Source organism: Penicillium coprophilum (assembly GCF_028826855.1).
Source record: "Penicillium coprophilum strain IBT 35676 chromosome Unknown utg000002l_segment0_segment1, whole genome shotgun sequence".
Lineage (NCBI taxonomy): Eukaryota > Fungi > Ascomycota > Eurotiomycetes > Eurotiales > Aspergillaceae > Penicillium > Penicillium coprophilum.
In genome coordinates this window covers 1540176-1558840 of record NW_026622722.1, presented here as the reverse complement: position 1 = coordinate 1558840, position 18665 = coordinate 1540176, and the positions used below count along the sequence as shown (strand labels likewise).

Below are 18665 nucleotides of genomic sequence, written 5' to 3'. Positions count from 1 at the left end.
GCAACGCAAGTGGAACCTGTAGATCCGAAGCAAAGAAAAGATTTGTCGGCAATAGCCAAGATAAAAAGAAATGCCCATACTGTACAGGATGCAACGTGATAATCCCAAATGGAGACCGCTCTAGCCCGTACATAACCCAATGCGAAGAGAACTCCTCCAAGTCGACCTTTTTGAAGCGAGTCGTTCTATTTAGTTTGTGCGAGCGACCTCGTCAATCTCGACCTTTCCATCTTTGCGGATTTTCGCAACGCTTTGGCTAGTTCCACGGATTTCCTGCTCTAGTTCCTCGACAGAGCGTGTCAAGCCAGGGATATTGCTGACAACCTTTTCGGCTTTTGTCTTTTCCTCATGTGTCTTCTCGCCTTCAATGGGCCGAGGAGCGGGCGAGGTGAACCCGCTAGGGACACTGGCGATCTCATTGGCTTCCTTTGTGGACAAAACATCGTTGAGGCGGGGACCGCGGGATTGCACGAGAATGGTCGTGGGACCATCAAACTGCAGGAAGAGCTAGACGATGTTGTTAGTTGGTGATTATTAAGAGCCAAAACTGGGACTGCCATACTCTGTCTCCCCAGATGGTCATTCGAGACCAGGTACGCAGCTTGTGGAACCACTGCATAGTGGTTTTGTATGCCTTGGAATCGGACACATCACGAACGAACTTGGTATTTTGTAGAAGTCTTGGCAGCTTGTTCAGCCCAGGGACCTGGAAGTTGAGAGTGGTGGATTTGAAACGGTAGGGGCGAGGAGGGTTGGATGCCATGGTGTAAGCGACCACATTGCTGTCGATAAATATCAGCAACGTCAGACGTGCAATCGCGGCCGAGGGTCTTACCTGGGATGCGCAATGTACTGCTCGCCATCCTTCAATTCGATCGAGTATAGCTGACCGTTTCCAACCAGCGCTATTAAACCTCTGCCAGTCACTTCGGAGCTACCCCAATGAGACAGGCTCTGCGCAAATTAGTCTGGTGGTTCCTCGCACGCGATCGCAGCTCGACTCACCAGGTTTGCGTTAATAGTTGGCTTGATGTTCAGAGACCGGCCGGTCCATGCAAGCAACGCCCGTCTTTGGGCAACCATCCAGTCCACGGAACCATTGACGTTGACAACGGCGAAGGAGGTATTGGGCGATCGAACGGAAACAAGAGCTGTGACAGGGGTTGGTGAGGAGACCTGGAAGATTGTCAATCGCTGTTAGATCCTCATCTGCATTGCGTATCTTACCTTCTGATAGAGGAAAGGCACTCCGACGATAGCCCTCCGGAAGGGTTCTAGAACGCTCAGAGTGGAAACCACCTGCGCAGACTATGCGTTAGCATTCCAATTCCCCCAGGAAGACATGATTGCGGGATCGCATACATTATCCGCCTTGCCGCTTAGTCCCACCAACGTTCCGCGTCGGGTATATAGGTTTTGCGAGGCCGAGAGCGAAACCGAAAGAAGCGAGTATGGAGCGCCGACGACATCGAATCGCGCATCTATGTGACCTCAATGTTAGTGTCTCAGCGACAACCCCACAAAAGAATTGTACTTACCTCGTGACTCAACAGAGCTGGGCGTGCTAGCGAGTGGCAGATTGTCGCCATTGACCGAAGACACTCCCGAAGGCGCGGCGCGAATCTGAACGTATCGCGTTTGCCGATGGACGCGAGGAACAACTCGAGTCCAGGACAGAGGCCGAACACCTTGAACGGAGCGCATTGTGTATGAAAAAGAGCAAAGACTCCAGGGCTACCGAAGGGAGAATTTACGTCAGTTGTGACGAAAGGGAAACCGGGAAAATCGTGGGCCCGAGAGCGATGCGGCCTACGAAGTACACAACTGCCCCTCTGAATTGCGACATTTAGGAGTTTTGTTATAAGCTCTTCAATTCTTTACATTCTTATTCTGCATCCTACGTTTGCTTGACTATTTGCGACTATTCTGGACTTCGCATCGAGAGGCAACGGTTTTTTCTCCGAAGCCGGCGATTACCCCCCACGAGGTATCGGAGACATAGCTACTACACGTCAATCTTTCTTACTCGCTCCAACTATGCGCCCTTGAACGTCCCTTTGGTGACTCGACCTACCCCGGAGCTCAGAGAATATCATATCAAGCGGCCATGCTGCTCAGGGCCGCACGATCGCCGTGCTGGCGCACAGCGCAATTCGCATATCCGAGCTTCGCCGGCCAGCTACGGAGCACACGGCTCAATGGGACACACCTGCGCGCATTCACATCAAATAACAATTCATTATGGGGTCAATCCACAGACAATAAAGATCATTCATCTGTCAAAGCGACATCTACTTCTACTTCCGCTCCATCACAACTAGCACACGCCAATATCGTCCAGAAGCCGGAAGATAGCGCCAATGTGAGGACTCCACCAAAGAAGGACATACTCAGCGAGCCCATGACCGGGAAAAAAGAACAAAGGAAGGCAGACTGGGCTATCATGAAAGAAATGGCCAAGTATCTGTGGCCGAAGGTAATTCCCAAGTGCAATTGGTATAGGGTAATAGTGTATTGACTATGGCTGGTAGGATGATTGGGGCACGAAGCTCCGTGTCGGTACAGCACTTTCATTGCTTGTTGGAGCAAAGGCAAGCTTCATCTGTTATTGTGTTTCGTTTGAACTACGCTAATATGAGTCCAATATAGATCCTCAATGTGGAAATCCCCTTCTATTTCAAGAATATTGTCGACTCCATGAATGTAGATTTTGCTTCCATTGGCGGAACTGCCTACACCGTGGCTGGGTCAATGATTATTGCCTGTAAGGATAGCAACATAGGGAAGAGGAGACTTGATGCTAATATGTTTTAGATGGTGTAACCCGAATTGGAGCTACATTGTTCCAGGAGCTTCGTAACGCAGTCTTTGCTAGCGTTGCGCAGAAGGCAATCCGGAAGGTGGCATCAAATGTTTTTGAACATCTGTTGCGATTAGATCTCAACTTTCACCTCTCTCGGCAGACCGGAGGTCTGACCCGCGCAATTGATCGCGGTACTAAGGGCATTAGCTTCCTCTTAACCTCTATGGTCTTCCATGTGGTCCCGACAGCACTTGAAATCTCGCTTGTCTGCGGTATCTTGGTATGATTTGATGACGAATACTCTTGTTCCTACATCACTAACATCTTGTAGACTTATCAATATGGCCTCCAATTTGCCGCCATCACAACGGCAACAATGGTAGCTTATACGGCATTCACTATTACTACAACCGCGTGGCGAACAAAGTTCCGGAGACAGGCCAATGCAGCTGATAACCGCGGAGCAACTGTTGCCGTGGACTCGCTCATCAACTATGAGGCCGTCAAGTACTTCAATAACGAAAAATTTGAAGTGGCACGATATGACAAGGCCTTGAAGAAGTATGAAGATGCATCAATTAAGGTCACTACATCTCTTGCATTTCTTAACTCTGGCCAAAACATGATATTCTCCTCTGCGCTGGCCGCAATGATGTACCTGGCTTGCAATGGAGTTGCGAACGGATCCATGACCGTTGGTGACCTAGTCATGGTCAATCAGTTGGTCTTCCAGCTCTCGGTACCCCTCAACTTCTTGGGATCTGTTTACCGTGAGCTGCGCCAGTCACTGCTGGACATGGAAACGCTTTTCAACCTTCAGAAGGTGAACGTCACCATCCAGGAACGACCCAACGCCAAGCCGCTGCAGCTAACCCAGGGCGGCAAAATTCATTTTGAGAACGTCACTTTCGGCTACCACCCAGACCGACCGATTCTAAAGAATGCCACCTTCACTATTCCAGCCGGGCAGAAGTTCGCCATTGTCGGCCCTAGCGGCTGCGGAAAGTCTACAATCCTACGTCTGCTTTTCCGCTTCTACGACGTCCAGTCTGGTCGTATCTTGGTTGACGGTCAGGATATCCGCGACGTGACTGTCGACAGCCTCCGCAAGGCGATTGGAGTGGTGCCACAAGACACACCGCTGTTCAATGACACAATCGCGCACAATATCCGCTATGGACGGATTGATGCATCGGACGATGAAGTGCGCCGAGCTGCGGAGCGAGCCCACATCCACAAGCTCATTGAAGGTCTGCCTGATGGCTACGAAACTGCAGTTGGTGAGCGTGGTATGATGATCTCTGGTGGCGAGAAGCAACGGCTGGCAATTTCTCGGTTGATCCTGAAGGACCCACAACTATTTTTCTTCGATGAGGCAGTAAGTGTTCATTCCCCTCTCCAATCGCCAGTGGAATGGTCGCTTGAGATAACTAATCATGCTCTCTTTAGACATCCGCCCTAGACACCTACACGGAGCAGGCCCTCCTCCAGAATATTAACAGCATTCTCAAAGAGAACAGCCGCACAAGCGTCTTTGTTGCGCATCGACTACGCACAATTGCCGACAGTGACCAAATTCTGGTCTTGAAGGAAGGTCAGGTCGCAGAGATGGGCTCACATCGCGAGTTGCTTGAGCGCAACGGAACTTATGCCGAGCTTTGGAATAGTAAGTTCTTCTATGGTAGTCTGTAATCCTTGCTAACTCGACTTTAGCCCAAGAACAGTCGATGGCTCATGACGTTGATGTTGACCCAGAGATGATTCAAGGTGAAGACATCCAGCCTAAGGCGTGAGATCGGGAATCTGTAGAGAATCATCCAACATACAAGTGTTAGACTAGTACTTTCATATACTCAAAACGTCCTAGCACATATGACCCGATGTAACAAATATCATTCACGTCTTACGGAAACTTTAATAGTAGCAGGCAGTAATGCTCCCGATAGTAGATGGTAATAGAAATATGCACCAGAGGTAACCTAGGCGAATTTACTTCTCATTTATAGATTTCATGATTTGCTATCTTCAAGGGACATATACCATAGGCGTTGATCCGTCGCTCGGCTGATACTTTCCTTGAGCAACACGCTTATTATGAACGACGTAAATAACAATCTGAGCTAAAGCACTCGCAATCCCTACAGATACCATAATGATCATGGTACGTAGGCCGGTTGAATAACTGCGCTGATATTAAACACTGCTCGGCAATGAATTTCGGAGGATATCACTTACAATGGTTTGTCGCCCGCTTGGAAATACTGTGTGCCAACCATTAAACCACTTATTGCAGACATCACCCACATACTGCAATCAAGACTCTCCCATTAGCTCCAGTCAAAGTGAACATAAAATAGAAAAAAACTCACGCGATGCTGATACTCCGCTCCCTCGGGTCTCGGCAGTTGATCTGAACCCAAAAGTTATGGATGGGATGATATCCCACAGCCAAACCGTTCACAGCAGTCCAAAGTCCCCAACGTGACCATTTCCCGACATGGGGCTGGACTTTGAGAGTCACTATCAGGGCAATGAGATAGCAGACTTGAGCAGCGATCACAGATGCACCTCGGCGGTTGGTCCGATCGCTCATGTAGGCGAAGAAAAATACTACTCCAAGTGATAGGAATGCGCCAACTGCGGCCAGCGCATTTGCTGATGTCCTGTCAAAGCCGAGTGACCTGTAGAAATGAGGTTTAGATTCGTCTATCTATAAACAGAAGTGAAGACTTGAGACTTACATGATAATGGATGGCGTGTAGGTGGTTAGAGGACTCCACGTCGAGAACACGACGAATGTGGAAATAAAGTGCGGCCAGCGACGATAGCAACGGACAGTACGAAAGACGACTTTTAACGGGATATGCACGCCGTACGCGCCCTCGATACTCCCGCCATTATCTTTTTCGAGTCGTTTTTGGAGAATCTCCTTTTCGGAATTGGAGAACTTGATGAACCCTGGGCTTAATAAGGGTCTGGTAAGATCAGGTGATCCAGGTAGGAATAGTGATAGGAGGAATGAGACGAAGATCGTGAAGAGCCCCTCAACTATTGATGTATTAGCGAATGATGTTTTGTAATTAGATCATACATACTTAGAAAGAGCCACTGCCATCCACGAATACCGTGTCGACCATCAAGAAGCAGAATACCCGAGGCCAAGATAGGGCTCAGAGCGTTGCCACCAAACATCCCAAAGAAGAAAATGGCAACCCTCTTGGCCAGTTCTCTTTTCGTATACCACGACGACAAGGTATATACCGCACCAGGAATATACCCTGCCTCCGCCAGGCCTAGAAGTAGCCTTATAGCCAGGAAGGAGCCTCGACTGCGAATGAAGACTTGCATGGTGGCAAGTAAACCGAAGAGAAAAACCTGGGCGGAAATCCACTTGCGAGAACCAATCTGTCGAAGTTCCTATTAGGATCAGACTTTTTCGAGAGGTGACTCTATACATACTCGTTGCAAGGCCATGTTACATGGTATCTCAAAGACCACGATGCCCATGAACATGAGCTGGTTGCCCAAGTTGACTGTAGACTGTGAAATGTTGATATCGGTAGCGAAGCCACCAGTCAAGGCGCTCGCAATATTCATGCGGTCGAGCTGGAAGACAAGGAGACCGAGGAAAAGTAGAGGCAGCACCGTCATATCAATTCTTGTGGGCAACGAATGTCAGCATTCAATCCTGAATACTCTATGGGATGAGGGGCATTGGTTACTTTCTGCGAGCCTTTTGCTCCTGGCTGGGATCCCATTCTGGCAATATGGAGAGTGAGGATAAACTCGACTCAGAGGGACTATCCTTGAGATCTAACTTCTCATCGTTCGTTTTGATCTCCATACTATATCATTGCCTTCCGGTAGACTGGTAGAGACCTAATAGCAACGACAGAGGTATTCTTTGAATAATGGCTTCCGAGATCCTCATGTATGCACTAGAATTTACGACTTAGTCTTCTTGCGAAGGATTTACTCTAGCCCTAGCATAATTTATCTACACTATGGCGTGCTATGATAATCCGATAAATGACGCGCCCCAGAACTTCGAAATCCGATCCAAGAACAACTTATGGACACCCTATGCGAACGGGATTTGCAGGGATTTGAAGATAAAGATGATCGTGAAGATTCTGGCGTCGTCAGTGGTTGGCTCGCAGTCGTAGCCCCGCGACGCCAAATGGCGTGACGAGGCCCATAAACGACGACAGCAGCGAGCCCTAGATCGGGGCTAAATTCCCCCCGGCATTTGCAACGGGATCTCATGCATTGTATATCTTTATTTGAAGTCCGGGGTAGTTCCATTCAATAGTACTTTCTTGATTTTTTTCTTCCCATCATGATGCCTGTAAAACGGGTCGCCGTCATCGGCGCCGGGCCGGCGGGAGCCATTGCGATAGATGCTCTGGCACAAGAAAAGACGTTTGACATTATCCGTGTATTTGAGCGTCGCGAGGGCCCTGGAGGCTGCTGGTGCGTTTCTTTTATTAGAAGCTTGACCGACCGTAACTGACATCAAACCAGGATTGGCGACTCATCCCAACCTCCAACGCTCCGCGACTTTGCATCTCTGGCGACAAGAACAGCCGATCCCCCAGTCCCTATACCCGAAAGTTTACCTGCGCAGACTCCAAAGTCAGACCAGCCTCGGTTCACGGAGTCATCCGTTTACCCTTATCTGGAAACCAATATCGACTTTCTGCCTATGCAATTCAATCAGGAACCTTTCCCAGAAGAGCGCAGCGAGCTCTCCATATCTCACCATGGACCTCAAACCCCATTCCGAAAGTGGGATGTGGTACGAAAATACATTAGGAGTTTGGTAGAGCGCCGGGGTTACGGGGACTGGGTTTCGTATAACACAACAGTCGAGCGGGTCGAGAAGGTGGGGGCGGAATGGAAAGTGACACTCCGAAAAGATGGCGAAAAGAGTGATTACTGGTGGGTGGAGTGGTTTGATGCGGTCGTTGTGGCGAGTGGGCACTTCTGGGTCCCATATATACCAGCAATAGAAGGCCTGGAGGCGTTTGAGAAAACCAGACCGGGCAGCGTACTTCATAGCAAACACTTCCGCGGGAGAGAGGCGTTTGCTGACAAGGTAAGCTAGATCCTCACGTTGGACAGTTACATTTTCTCAGGGCCACCATGCTAACGTGGTTATTCCAGCGAGTGGTGGTTGTGGGCGCATCTGTCTCAGCAGCCGACATCGCATTCGATCTTGTGGAAACGGCAAAAGGACCAGTCCACGCAATCACAATCGGCCATGCCGCTAACGGCTACTTTGGCGATGAAGCATTCAATCACCCCAAGATACAAAAGCATCCATCAATAGAACGAGTCTCGAATAGGACTGTCCACTTGACGAACGGAAATTGCATCACGGACGTCGACCACATAATCTTCGGCACAGGCTACAGCTGGACGTTGCCATTCCTACCGTCAGTTCCAGTCCGGAATAACCGTGTCCCCGACCTGTACCAGCATGTTGTTTGGCAAAAAGACCCGACATTATTGTTCGTCGGCGCTATCGCGGCTGGTTTGACGTTCAAGGTCTTCGAATGGCAGTCGGTTTTAGCTGCACGGCTGCTGGCAGGTCGAGCCACTCTACCGTCTGTTGAGGTAATGCAAAAGTGGGAAGCGGATCGGATCAAGGCTCGGGGTGATGGCGTGAAGTTTACACTGCTCTTCCCGGACTTTGAAGACTACTTTGAGACGCTGAGACAATTGGCCGGTGAGGGAGAGGAGGGCAAGGGACGCAAGCTGCCCAAGTTCCGTCGCGAGTGGGCGAGGGCATTTTTTGAGGGACATGAGCGTCGGAAGGCTATGTGGAAGCGATTGAACTTGAAATCCCGGGCGGCTTTGATGAATACCGAGAATACCCAAAAGGCAGTAGCTAAGCTGTGAACACAATCGAGTAGAATGTATACATACCTGTTCAGGAAGATAAGGGGATTTTCCTTCTATTACTCGTGAGCAACATGCTCGCCTTGTTAATGTTAGACACCTCTTAATTTTGGTTATACTCACCGCTGGTCTATAGATGCTTATATCACCTTCTTTTCTTTCACTGTCTAGTCGACCCGACGTTTGTTTGATGATTTGAATGGAGGTACGTGACATGGATACCTCAAGTTGGATTGTCGGTAACCCGTCCCCTATCTTCGATCCTAATTACAACGCACAGCCGCCTTTGGAGTTTGAACATCTGAAAGAAGTCAGCGAATTTGGAAATTTGCATCAAGTGGAACAACTATCAAAATCCGACGAACCTCTACCAAAAGATCTGATCTATGCCCTGACTCTGGCACAACAGAATGGTCATATGAATGTGGCCGCTTACCTACTATGGTGTTCCTGTGCGGAATGACCACGTCGAGAGTGCCATTCTTTCGGCGGATTATCAGTTTCTTAGCCTATTTCTAGCCAACGGCTATAACATCAATGAGCCAATCACCTGGAACACACCCTCGCTAGTCATGACAGTTCATAGCTTATCGCGGTGACCTCCTACAGGTGCTAGTTCATGCACGTATCAAAACTGCACGTGGTTTTATTTGCGCCAAAATGCATTGACATCGATTACATGAATTTCCAAGATAGGAAAGAGACCGCCCAGGTGTGTCCACGGGTGCTGTCAAGTCTGACATATGCTTGAGGGCCAACTGGCAAAAGCCTCACCATGCATTGCAAGGCATCGTTGAACTCGGTTTCAACGGGGTTCCGCTTTCTTCTATCATTGAGCCCATAATGCAAAAGGCAGAGGAAGATAGAGAGGAAAAGGTGAAGAGAGGTATAGCGTGGAAGAGCAAACGAACCTTGTAGTTATCTGATAAGCTATTGGGCTGATCAGTCAATCATCTAAATTTCCATTGCTCAGCTACCCATGTCAACATGTACCTGCTTTTTCCTCATCCAGACACTTCTCCTTTTTCCTGTCTTCCGTTTATCCTTTATCGAGCATTGTGGAATACAGTGTACCCAGACGTCATGGCCGGTCTCATCATTCCATGCCAGCCCTCAGACGAGGACCTCCAGGTCCTCGAGATGAAGATCCATTATCGTTTCACCAACCGTCTTCTGATCCGCGAGGCACTGCAAGCCAGCAGCGGCTTCAACCAGGATGGCAACAAGACTCTTGCCATGATCGGCGACTCCATCCTCCGCTTAGTCCTTGTGACCCATGGCTACTATGGAAAACAGATCAGAGGTGAGTATTTCGCCTTGGCTTGATTCCACTGACTTATAGTGTGGGGATTGATAGGTCAAATTTCGGATACGATCAGCAAGAAGGCTAGCAATGCCAATCTTTCCAAGCAGGGATTCGATCTCGGGATTGACAAATTTATCGTCAAAAACTCGCAGCCTTTCGTCGGACCTAATGTCATGGCCACTACCATGGAGGCCATTGTCGGGGCAGTGTATGTCGACTGCAATCAGCAGATCCAACCATGTGCTGTTGTCATGAGTGCTTTGGGTGTTTGTTGGTCTTAGTGAACATCAGTCACCTGTCACGATGATATGCAGAGCCCCATGACGTGGAGGCTGATGGGAACAATTACAGGTCGTGGGCCGTCTTTTCTTTTGACAGTATGGTGGCATGCAATGACTTACATGCCACGGCGCTGTCAAATGGGTCTTTCCCATGTCTGTAATTGATCCCGCTTGATCTTCTGCCGGGGGAAAGGGGAGAGAGGGGCTCTGTACACACCGTGGTCTGGAATTGGCTCGTCCAAGAACGTACGACATCCGAGAGCGATTTTGGAGCGGTTAAGAATTGATATGGAGCTTGATAACCAGGGAGAGGATTGAAATCACAGTCACACTGAATCTGGTATTACATTCACCTTGTAGTCATACACCCGCATGACTGCATTATCATGCATGAATAATTCATGACTTGACGACGGTAGGTAGTGAGACAACCATTGAGAATTGTTGTCAGCGGAGGAAAGAAAAGATGGTTGTTAATGCTCTGTATAGAGTTAGGTAGTGTTGGATGACATCAACACCACACGAGACAAGTCTCTCGGTAAATGGCTCTGAGCTCTTCACTGCTTGGTTTCGATATCTCGTTCTGGTTCTCGGCCGTCACAATTCATGCCTTGGGCACCGACATGTTGCCTTATGGCCTGAGATTTCAACAAAAAGGCCAAGGACCTATAAATCCAGCACAAGCCCGTGAGGTAATTTTGATTCGTCAAGACAAAATTTGCTAAACTTTCGGTCGACGAACTACTCCGTGCAATAAGTAATCTTACATGCTCCACATGCTCCACATGCGATCTGCAAGATCCCAATCTACAGCATCGGAGAATCTGGTTACATGTACTCCGTATCACAGATCTCTATAGGTTATACCCAGGATTACCTCGGTTGAGACTACCCCTGAAACTCGGCTAGAAAAACAATACAGAGTAGATACATATTACGTACATGCATATAGGGGTCCTGCAGACCCACTTAGCTGCATATTTAGCCATCAGATAATCCATTTCTTCAGCTCAAGCCACGATCCCTCGTTTACCCCTGTACTAGCGTGAACCGGTGCTCCATACAAGCTGAACATATTGCACGGCCTCGCACTAATAACACACTAGTTGAACTATGTCACATTACGAGTAGTGAGAAATCTCGATCCACTCGATCGCATCAAAATGGAATAGGGTACGCTAAAACCTGTCGTATCGAATTTCTCAAAATATTACAAGAGAGCCAATAGTCAACATGTAGAGCGAGCCATAAGCGGTACGATGCATCTAAGCTGAAAGTATACAATAATCGATGCATTGGAAAATATATAGAAAAACAAACATATATAGCCTACAAACAAAGTTACGCCACAACTACAGAGTTACGTACATAGTAGGGGTAAATTACAACCTTGGATGATGCTGAAATCGTGGCGATTTACAAAAGACCAGAGAGTCGATTCTTTAAACTAGGACTGCTTAACAGAACACATCCAGGTAGCCCCATTAGAGATAGCACATAATCTCCCAGGACTACATCTCCAAATCCCCAGTCCAAGGAAATGACCATTAACGGCGTGATAGGTCCCGACCATGTGGCAGCGCTCTGACTTGGCTCTCGATCCCAAAAGCACATCGTAGTATGGTTGGCGGACTTTGCGCTGCACAACGTAGAGCGTCTTTCCCTGTCTTAGTCTTGGACACCGGATCGGTTCCAGCAGAGCTAGCCAGTCGGAGTGACCGATTTCATCGCCAAACAAGATACCAGCTCCCTTTCCACCCCTAATCGGTTTAAGTAGGTAGTCATTTTGGAACACAACCGAGGCTTTGCAATTCTCAATAAATTGGTTTAACCCTGTGGAGCCCGGTAGAACCGTGTGAGCCAAGCCCCCCTCAAGCCATTGGGCCTGTTCAGGGGTGATGATGTGCCTGTGAATCAAAGAGTTCAATTCTTCAAGAACAAGTCCCAGCATTCTCTTGTCATGAGCAAGTAGGATGGTTCGCATGTCGTTGAAGCACCGTAGGCTGATCTGACGCTTCATTTCCAAATCAAGACCATTGATCTCCCGCTGGTGGAGTTCGAGACCAATCTGATGAATCTCTTCCACGATCTCGCCCGACTCGGTTGTAATTGTATCAACGGCATCTGTTTCAGCGAGACAGCACAGCTTGTATCCCCCTTTCCCAGACTGAGTAGAATCTGGGATAAGCCGGAGAGTGTCTGGAGTGATGAGTCGTACTTTGATACCAAGGCTCTTCTGTGCAAATTCGATAAACATCGCGATATCAACACCGTGCTCTTCACCTTTGACAAGATGCAGAGGAAGTTTGCTATCGAATAGTTCCAACAATCCACCGAGAATCTTGATAGTTCAAAATCATTAGCAATCCGCCTCAACCCGATCCTCAGATCTCTATCACTCTGCTTACCGTTTCAGCCGCCACGGCGTGAGTCAGACCCCGTGATTCAATATTGAATGCCGCCAGCGATTCTTGACCAAAGCCAGCATGCATGTAGCCATTCCAGCAGAATCTCGCATTGATCTCACAGACGCGAAAAACTTCCCTGCCAGCTTCGTCTTGCTCCACCAAAAAGTCTGGTCTCCAAGATCCCTGTCGCTGGTTCCATAGTGGGAACAGGTCTCGGTTTGAGTGCATCCACTATTTCAAGAACAACGATTCAGTATTCCATAATGCTACAGTAGAAAGGATGACCCACGCGCAAGAGATCTTCCTCCTCCTGTTCTAACGGCATGCGCAGAGGGAAGTTGGCTTCTTCATCTGTCCACCATCGCTCAATGATATCCTCGAGTGCCAATTTCAAAGCCAGGTGCAAGTTTCTCAACTCATCATCGTGTCGTTGGGTGGTCAGCACGGGACAAGGACATGATGCATCCAAGGATCCGGCTGGCCAAGAAGAGGAGCAGTTGCTCAGTCTTGAGATATAACTGTGACGGTCTTGGTCCAGGAGGTTCACATTCAGTCCTTCTGCTGACACGCGGGAGTAGCCCCCATCATCAGGGAAGCTGATCAGATGAAGATGGTCTAAACTTTTGTCTCTCATTTTGTATGGAGTAGAAGACTTGTCACAGAAAATTAAGACTATGCGGGATATATATGTTGCGCTTGCTGGAAGCAAAGCTAATGACAGGTACCCTCAGCTGAGGTGGACAAGTCAGATTTCCTAGATAGTCTCTATTGCCTGCATATTGGACTGTGCGAATATGTATCCCGATCCATCAAGGAAATACTAGGCAAGAGATCTACATGTGGGGCCTGCAGGAGGGATGTATTGATTTCGGTAATTACATGTCACTGTTTTTTTTAGGTGTACAATGACGGTCATGAACTAGGCCCAAATGGTGATGCATCCCACCGGACTCGCCGAAGATGCCGGTTGGGATCTTTGACTTCATTACGTGAATGAAGCCACCGTCGATTATCCATCATGATGATTGATCCTTGCGGGAGACTCTGGGGTGTGAGATGGAGAGTCTCTTCCCGAGCGCCACCGTAAAGGATTTTTTTCAGCTCGTCCAATGCTTGCGTAGCGTTCGATGTCAAGGGAACCGTGATGTCTTCCCTAAACCGCAATTGACTGCCGGGCTTTCCTCCGGGTCTCACAGCGAGCAGATTGCCCACGATGTGCTGTTTCCCCTCCGTCTTGATAAATTCGGGAGGGACGGTAATTTTGTAGTTATGGCTAGAGAGCCATCGTTGCGCAAAAGGCGAAAGCAAGGTAAGGAGTCGATCGACATTCAGAACGGACAGTGTCCCACCGCCACAACGATCTGGCTGAAGAACCTGAAGAGCAAAGAATCGCGGGGGTTGCTCCTCATAGCTGCAGTCGGTGTGCCATTCAAACTGAGACATTGTCTCTGATCGAGCTTGGTGTCCATGGCTTTGGAAGCTAGCGGGAGAGGGCCGAACATCCCAAAACCAACCGCGCTCGGCGCTGTGGGTTATGGGGAGACCGTGGTTGTGGTTTTTGTGAAGATTGGATATCAAGCTCTGGAGATATGTACTATTCTCGTCGCCAAACCCCAACTGCACTTGGACCACGCCTTTGGCTTCAAGGTTTTCATGGATCTCCCTCAAGTGGGAGGCATCAGAGGCAAATATTGGTTTTGCAATATTGATCAGGGGCACGAGACTAGAAATTTTTGGATCCCCTGATTCTAGTCAGTATTAGAGACAACAAGAGACAAACGTCAGATCAAACATACGAATTGAATGGGTAGAATATCGCGCAGCCGTTACTCTGGCTGTAGGAACAGCATGGAAAAGTCGATTCATTTTGCGCAACCACCTATAGCAAAGAGTTATAATGAGGATATCGGATGATAGTCTGCGATTCAACTACATATACCGACACCTTAAAATATATCTAGAAAAGAAAATCCGAGGCAAATACATATGCGGTTTAGGGCGAAGCACGATCTAGATTTAGCTCTTATGACCGATCATATAGGTAATGAAAGGCGCATGTAATTGTTGCTGTGTGACAGGCATGCAGATTGAGCAATATGCAAAGAAATTTCGCCTTTGTTCTATGAACATGTCAACATCCTTTGTCGGCCAAAAACATTCTAATTGTGACAATTCCACCAAGAGGCACAGAGGTAGCTGAGTCCACTCGGGGACTCGGGGACCTGGAAGCTGAATAGTCTGAAGAATAGCCTAATGGCGATGTGAACAAAAAGCAAGAAAAATTCAAAAACAAAAAAAAAAAAAAAAATACAAGCCCCATTCGTAAATACTCGACTATTCTTTCATGTAAGGGCCGATCTCTGGGGCTGAGATGAGGGTCAGCTTCAGGAGATCTGCAATTTTGGATCAGATGGGTTCCCCATAAGGCATCGGATACTTTGCTCCAAGTCCCACTCATATTCTCACCAAACATGAACATGGAGAAGCATTTACCAATAGGCCACAGTTGGCGGTCCTCAAAATGGTTCATTCTCTCAACCGTCGCAATCGCGTTGTTTGCTGGTCTGTATACCCTCACATGGAATTGAAACATCCTAATACCGAGTAGAAACCTTCCTCTATGGCTTTCTAGTTCCTATCCTGGGAGAAATGATCCAAAATCGCCTCCATGTCCACCCGTCCAAAGCTCAGGAGCTGACCTCTGTCGTTCTTGCCCTCCATGGTACTCTCGCCGTGCTCTCGGCCCCTATCATCGGCCATTATGCCGACAAGAACCAAAACCGGAAGACCGCACTACTACTATCTCTTGGATGGTGCATTGTCGGCACAGGTACAGTTGCTGGTGCTCGTTCAGTCCCTATGCTACTACTAGGCCGCGTGATGCAAGGCATCGCAGGGTCTGCGGTATGGATTATCGGCTTTGCAACAGTCGCAGACACTATTAGTCCGACCCATATAGGCTTTGCATTGAGTATAATGATGTCTTGCGCCAACACGGGAACCATCGGTGGACCTGCAATTGCTGGGCTTCTTTTGGAGGTTGCTGGTTACTGGTTAACGTGGTCGGTCCCGCTCGTGGTTTTAACCATAGACTTTATTGCACGCGTGTGTATGATCGAGAATCCGGCCAGCCCTCCCTCTACTCCCGATGGAAATCCAACAGAAACTGCTAGTCTGCTCCCCTCTCACGAGGAGGACCAAGTCCCACCCGAAATCGGTAATCTTTGGCGCATAATGCTATGCAATGGTCGTGCTATGACTTGTCTGCTGACTATCATCATGGGCACAACCTTGAACACGAGTCTCGATGCAACGCTTCCTCTCTATGTCGAAGAGAAGTTTGGGTGGGGCCCTAGCACTGCTGGACTTCTCTTTGCTGGCCTGGTCGTTCCGGGTGTTCTGATCGGTCCCGTTGCTGGTTGTCTCCGTGATCGAATCGGAACGCAAATTCCCACCGTGATCTGCGCCACCCTTCAGGCGATAGTTCTCGGTGTAATGGGCCTCGCCGGTAGCGATGTTCCCTGGGCGAGCGCTCAGAATATGGGCAAACCACTTTACGCGACCTGTATTGTTGCTCTAGGCACATTACGGCCATTTGTGTCTGGTATCGCGCCTGTCGAATTGACGGGTAAGTCGTGCCTTCCTGGATATGAAAGCATGATGGTACTAAAGGATACACTCCAGCTACTACTAAGGCAATGCAGGAAAGGTCGCCAGGCATTTTTGGGCCCAAAGGAGGCATGTCACGCGTATTCTCTATGATGGACGTTGCTGCTTCACTCGGGATGATCATTGGCCCTATCATTGGTGGCTCGCTGAAAGAAATGCTCGGCTATAGATACATGAGCTGGACCTGGAGTAAGTTTGTTGATCTCATTGGTTTGCTTTGCTAACAGTGATAGGTCTCGTATACCTTTTCCTCGCTACTCTTACAATGTGTTTCTTGGGACCAGAAGATACCGACAAAGCGCCCCGTTCTGAGGCAGAGGCACACCCTTAGATATGTTTCACGTTGAGAAATTGTCTGCTTGTGTATATTAGTTTGGGGTTCTATAACTTTTAATTGATGGGTATTCATAATTACACTTGAATGGTCCTAGCACGAACTATACCCTTGGAATCTAGCGCAATTAAATTACTATAGTACTGTTCTTCTTGGCTAAAATGAGTGATATATATCATGCATATTTAGTCTCTGCTAGTCATTCCCGCGTACTTCAGCTGAACCAGATGCGTGTAATAGTACGAAGTTCAGCTACTCCACAATAGACCCCAACATTTGCCACGCTACATCGCATCAATCTCATTCTCGGTCTCCATTGATTGCTTTTCATTTTTTTACTGCTTATATCCTGTTATATTACCTCAAATTCAACCATTCAGAACATTTTGCAATTCAAAATCTTACCTTCAATCGAGGTCCCTTGCAGCAGATCCTGCAGCAATGACAACCGGAAGTTACTCATTAGCAGAGGTGCTGGCAGTCGCTAGGAAACACCCTTTCTATAACCCGGACATTGCATACCCCGCCGATGAAGAAACGATCCAGAAACTTCGGGAGGTGGTAACTGATCAAAACGTGGAGTCTGAACTTCAAAAGCAGCCACTGCTGGGGAAGAAAACGCTGTGAGTCAAATTTGGCAGATCCTTTTGTAGCTAGGCTAATTAATTTTCAGATACAAGGCCATTGAAAGACTTACACATGATGTGGACCCGCGGAACACCTATCGAGAAAGCTCCTATATGAGCATCACCGGCGGTGGCTCTGGCGGAGTTCCCATGATGTTTGCCGTGGATGTCCACGAAAACCGTCAACAGAGATTTCAAATGGGGAAGTTCCTCAATCTATGCGGTGTTATCAAGCGCGGGGATTGGGTCCTATCTACTCATTTGGCAGGAGGCTTTTACAGGTACTTCATCCGACCTTGACAGGAGATGGCGCAAATATCCTAACTAAGAAACCACAAGGTCACTCGATCTCATGACGGAAATAATGGAAAATGCAGGAGCCACTGTTCTTAGCGCCGGAAGCTACATGTCACCCACAGATGTTGTCAAATCTCTGGCCGACTACCATGTCAACATTCTAACCGGCGACGGCAGCCAGGTCGTCCAAACCGTTCATCATATCTCCCTCATGGCAGAGGAAGACCGTAATCGCATCAGTCTTGACAAGATCATCTACACCTCCGAGCCCTTGACTGGCTCTCAACGAGCGTTCATCAAGACTATTTTGGGTGATGTCATGATAGTTTCCGTCATGGGAAGTGCCGAGGCAGGCCCCTGGGCAATCAGTAGTCCCGACCTGACAGGAGAGCAGAGCCTGACTAGCAACAGCACGGACTTCATCATCGACACGCGCAGCATGCTGGTCGAGATTGTTTCTCCCTCCGCCGTCGATGGGATATCGTCACCTGATTCGATCCTACTTCCAGAGGGAGAACAAGGCCTCATCGTGCAGACATCTCTACAAAGACTTCGTAACCCGCTAGTTCGCTATATCACTGGTGATATTGGTTCCATCCACCCACTCCCGAACGCGGCCTGTGCTGTGATTCCCGAGGCTGACCAGGACCATCTACGTGTATTGCGCATGCGCGGCCGTGATCATCGCTTCAGCTTCAAGTGGTATGCCTCTTATTTTGAGTTTGAGAAGATTGAAGCCTTCATGCAGGCGGAAGACTCCGGTATTCTGCAGTGGCAGCTCGTTTTAGACCGATTGGAGAGTACACCACAGGCGACGCTGGAAATTCGGCTGCTTCGGTCCCCACCGCGGGATGGCATTGTATCGAATGACGATCTTACCAAACGCTTGGAGACTTTCTTCCTTTTGTTCCCTGAGAATGAACATCTGTTTCGAATCGTGTTTTTGGATGGTCTTGGAGGATTCGAGCGGAGTGCTACCGCGGGAAAGGTCATTAAGTTTGTGAATCGATGGGGTTGAATCCTGGACGGTTGAAAGC

At 48.5% G+C, this 18665-nt stretch overlaps 8 protein-coding genes across 8 annotated transcripts; 5 read left to right on the top strand and 3 right to left on the bottom strand.

Annotated features, from left to right (window-relative positions):
* Positions 1-189: 189 nt before the first annotated feature.
* On the bottom strand, positions 190-1704 carry N7500_002635 (Mitochondrial biogenesis protein AIM24; the record flags this gene model as incomplete). Its single annotated transcript, XM_056673781.1, has 7 exons — positions 190-507; positions 563-782; positions 836-954; positions 1006-1176; positions 1228-1299; positions 1363-1481; positions 1539-1704. The coding sequence occupies 7 exons, from the start codon at positions 1702-1704 to the stop codon at positions 190-192; spliced, it is 1185 nt and encodes a 394-aa protein (XP_056534306.1).
* A 403-nt stretch (positions 1705-2107) lies between these two features.
* atm1 (ATP-binding cassette Fe/S cluster precursor transporter ATM1) lies at positions 2108-4596 on the top strand (the record flags this gene model as incomplete). Its single annotated transcript, XM_056673780.1, has 7 exons — positions 2108-2476; positions 2532-2612; positions 2650-2764; positions 2815-3083; positions 3135-4181; positions 4253-4469; positions 4517-4596. The coding sequence occupies 7 exons, from the start codon at positions 2108-2110 to the stop codon at positions 4594-4596; spliced, it is 2178 nt and encodes a 725-aa protein (XP_056534305.1).
* Positions 4597-5168: 572 nt separating this feature from the next.
* Positions 5169-6454, bottom strand: N7500_002633 (uncharacterized protein; the record flags this gene model as incomplete). The annotated part of the gene is made up of 4 exons (XM_056673779.1): positions 5169-5484; positions 5545-5851; positions 5899-6208; positions 6263-6454. The coding sequence occupies 4 exons, from the start codon at positions 6452-6454 to the stop codon at positions 5169-5171; spliced, it is 1125 nt and encodes a 374-aa protein (XP_056534304.1).
* A 688-nt stretch (positions 6455-7142) lies between these two features.
* On the top strand, positions 7143-8707 carry N7500_002632 (uncharacterized protein; the record flags this gene model as incomplete). Its single annotated transcript, XM_056673778.1, has 3 exons — positions 7143-7276; positions 7328-7901; positions 7970-8707. The coding sequence occupies 3 exons, from the start codon at positions 7143-7145 to the stop codon at positions 8705-8707; spliced, it is 1446 nt and encodes a 481-aa protein (XP_056534303.1).
* A 1083-nt stretch (positions 8708-9790) lies between these two features.
* Positions 9791-10294, top strand: N7500_002631 (uncharacterized protein; the record flags this gene model as incomplete). The annotated part of the gene is made up of 2 exons (XM_056673777.1): positions 9791-10010; positions 10065-10294. The coding sequence occupies 2 exons, from the start codon at positions 9791-9793 to the stop codon at positions 10292-10294; spliced, it is 450 nt and encodes a 149-aa protein (XP_056534302.1).
* Positions 10295-11741: 1447 nt separating this feature from the next.
* Positions 11742-14568, bottom strand: N7500_002630 (uncharacterized protein; the record flags this gene model as incomplete). The annotated part of the gene is made up of 5 exons (XM_056673776.1): positions 11742-12635; positions 12703-12933; positions 12992-13260; positions 13623-14444; positions 14499-14568. 5 exons carry the CDS (start codon positions 14566-14568, stop codon positions 11742-11744), a joined length of 2286 nt encoding a protein of 761 aa, XP_056534301.1.
* A 605-nt stretch (positions 14569-15173) lies between these two features.
* On the top strand, positions 15174-16595 carry N7500_002629 (Major facilitator superfamily domain general substrate transporter; the record flags this gene model as incomplete). The annotated part of the gene is made up of 3 exons (XM_056673775.1): positions 15174-15264; positions 15311-16330; positions 16387-16595. 3 exons carry the CDS (start codon positions 15174-15176, stop codon positions 16593-16595), a joined length of 1320 nt encoding a protein of 439 aa, XP_056534300.1.
* Positions 16596-17146: 551 nt separating this feature from the next.
* On the top strand, positions 17147-18646 carry N7500_002628 (uncharacterized protein; the record flags this gene model as incomplete). Its single annotated transcript, XM_056673774.1, has 3 exons — positions 17147-17328; positions 17379-17612; positions 17671-18646. The coding sequence occupies 3 exons, from the start codon at positions 17147-17149 to the stop codon at positions 18644-18646; spliced, it is 1392 nt and encodes a 463-aa protein (XP_056534299.1).
* Positions 18647-18665: the final 19 nt, after the last annotated feature.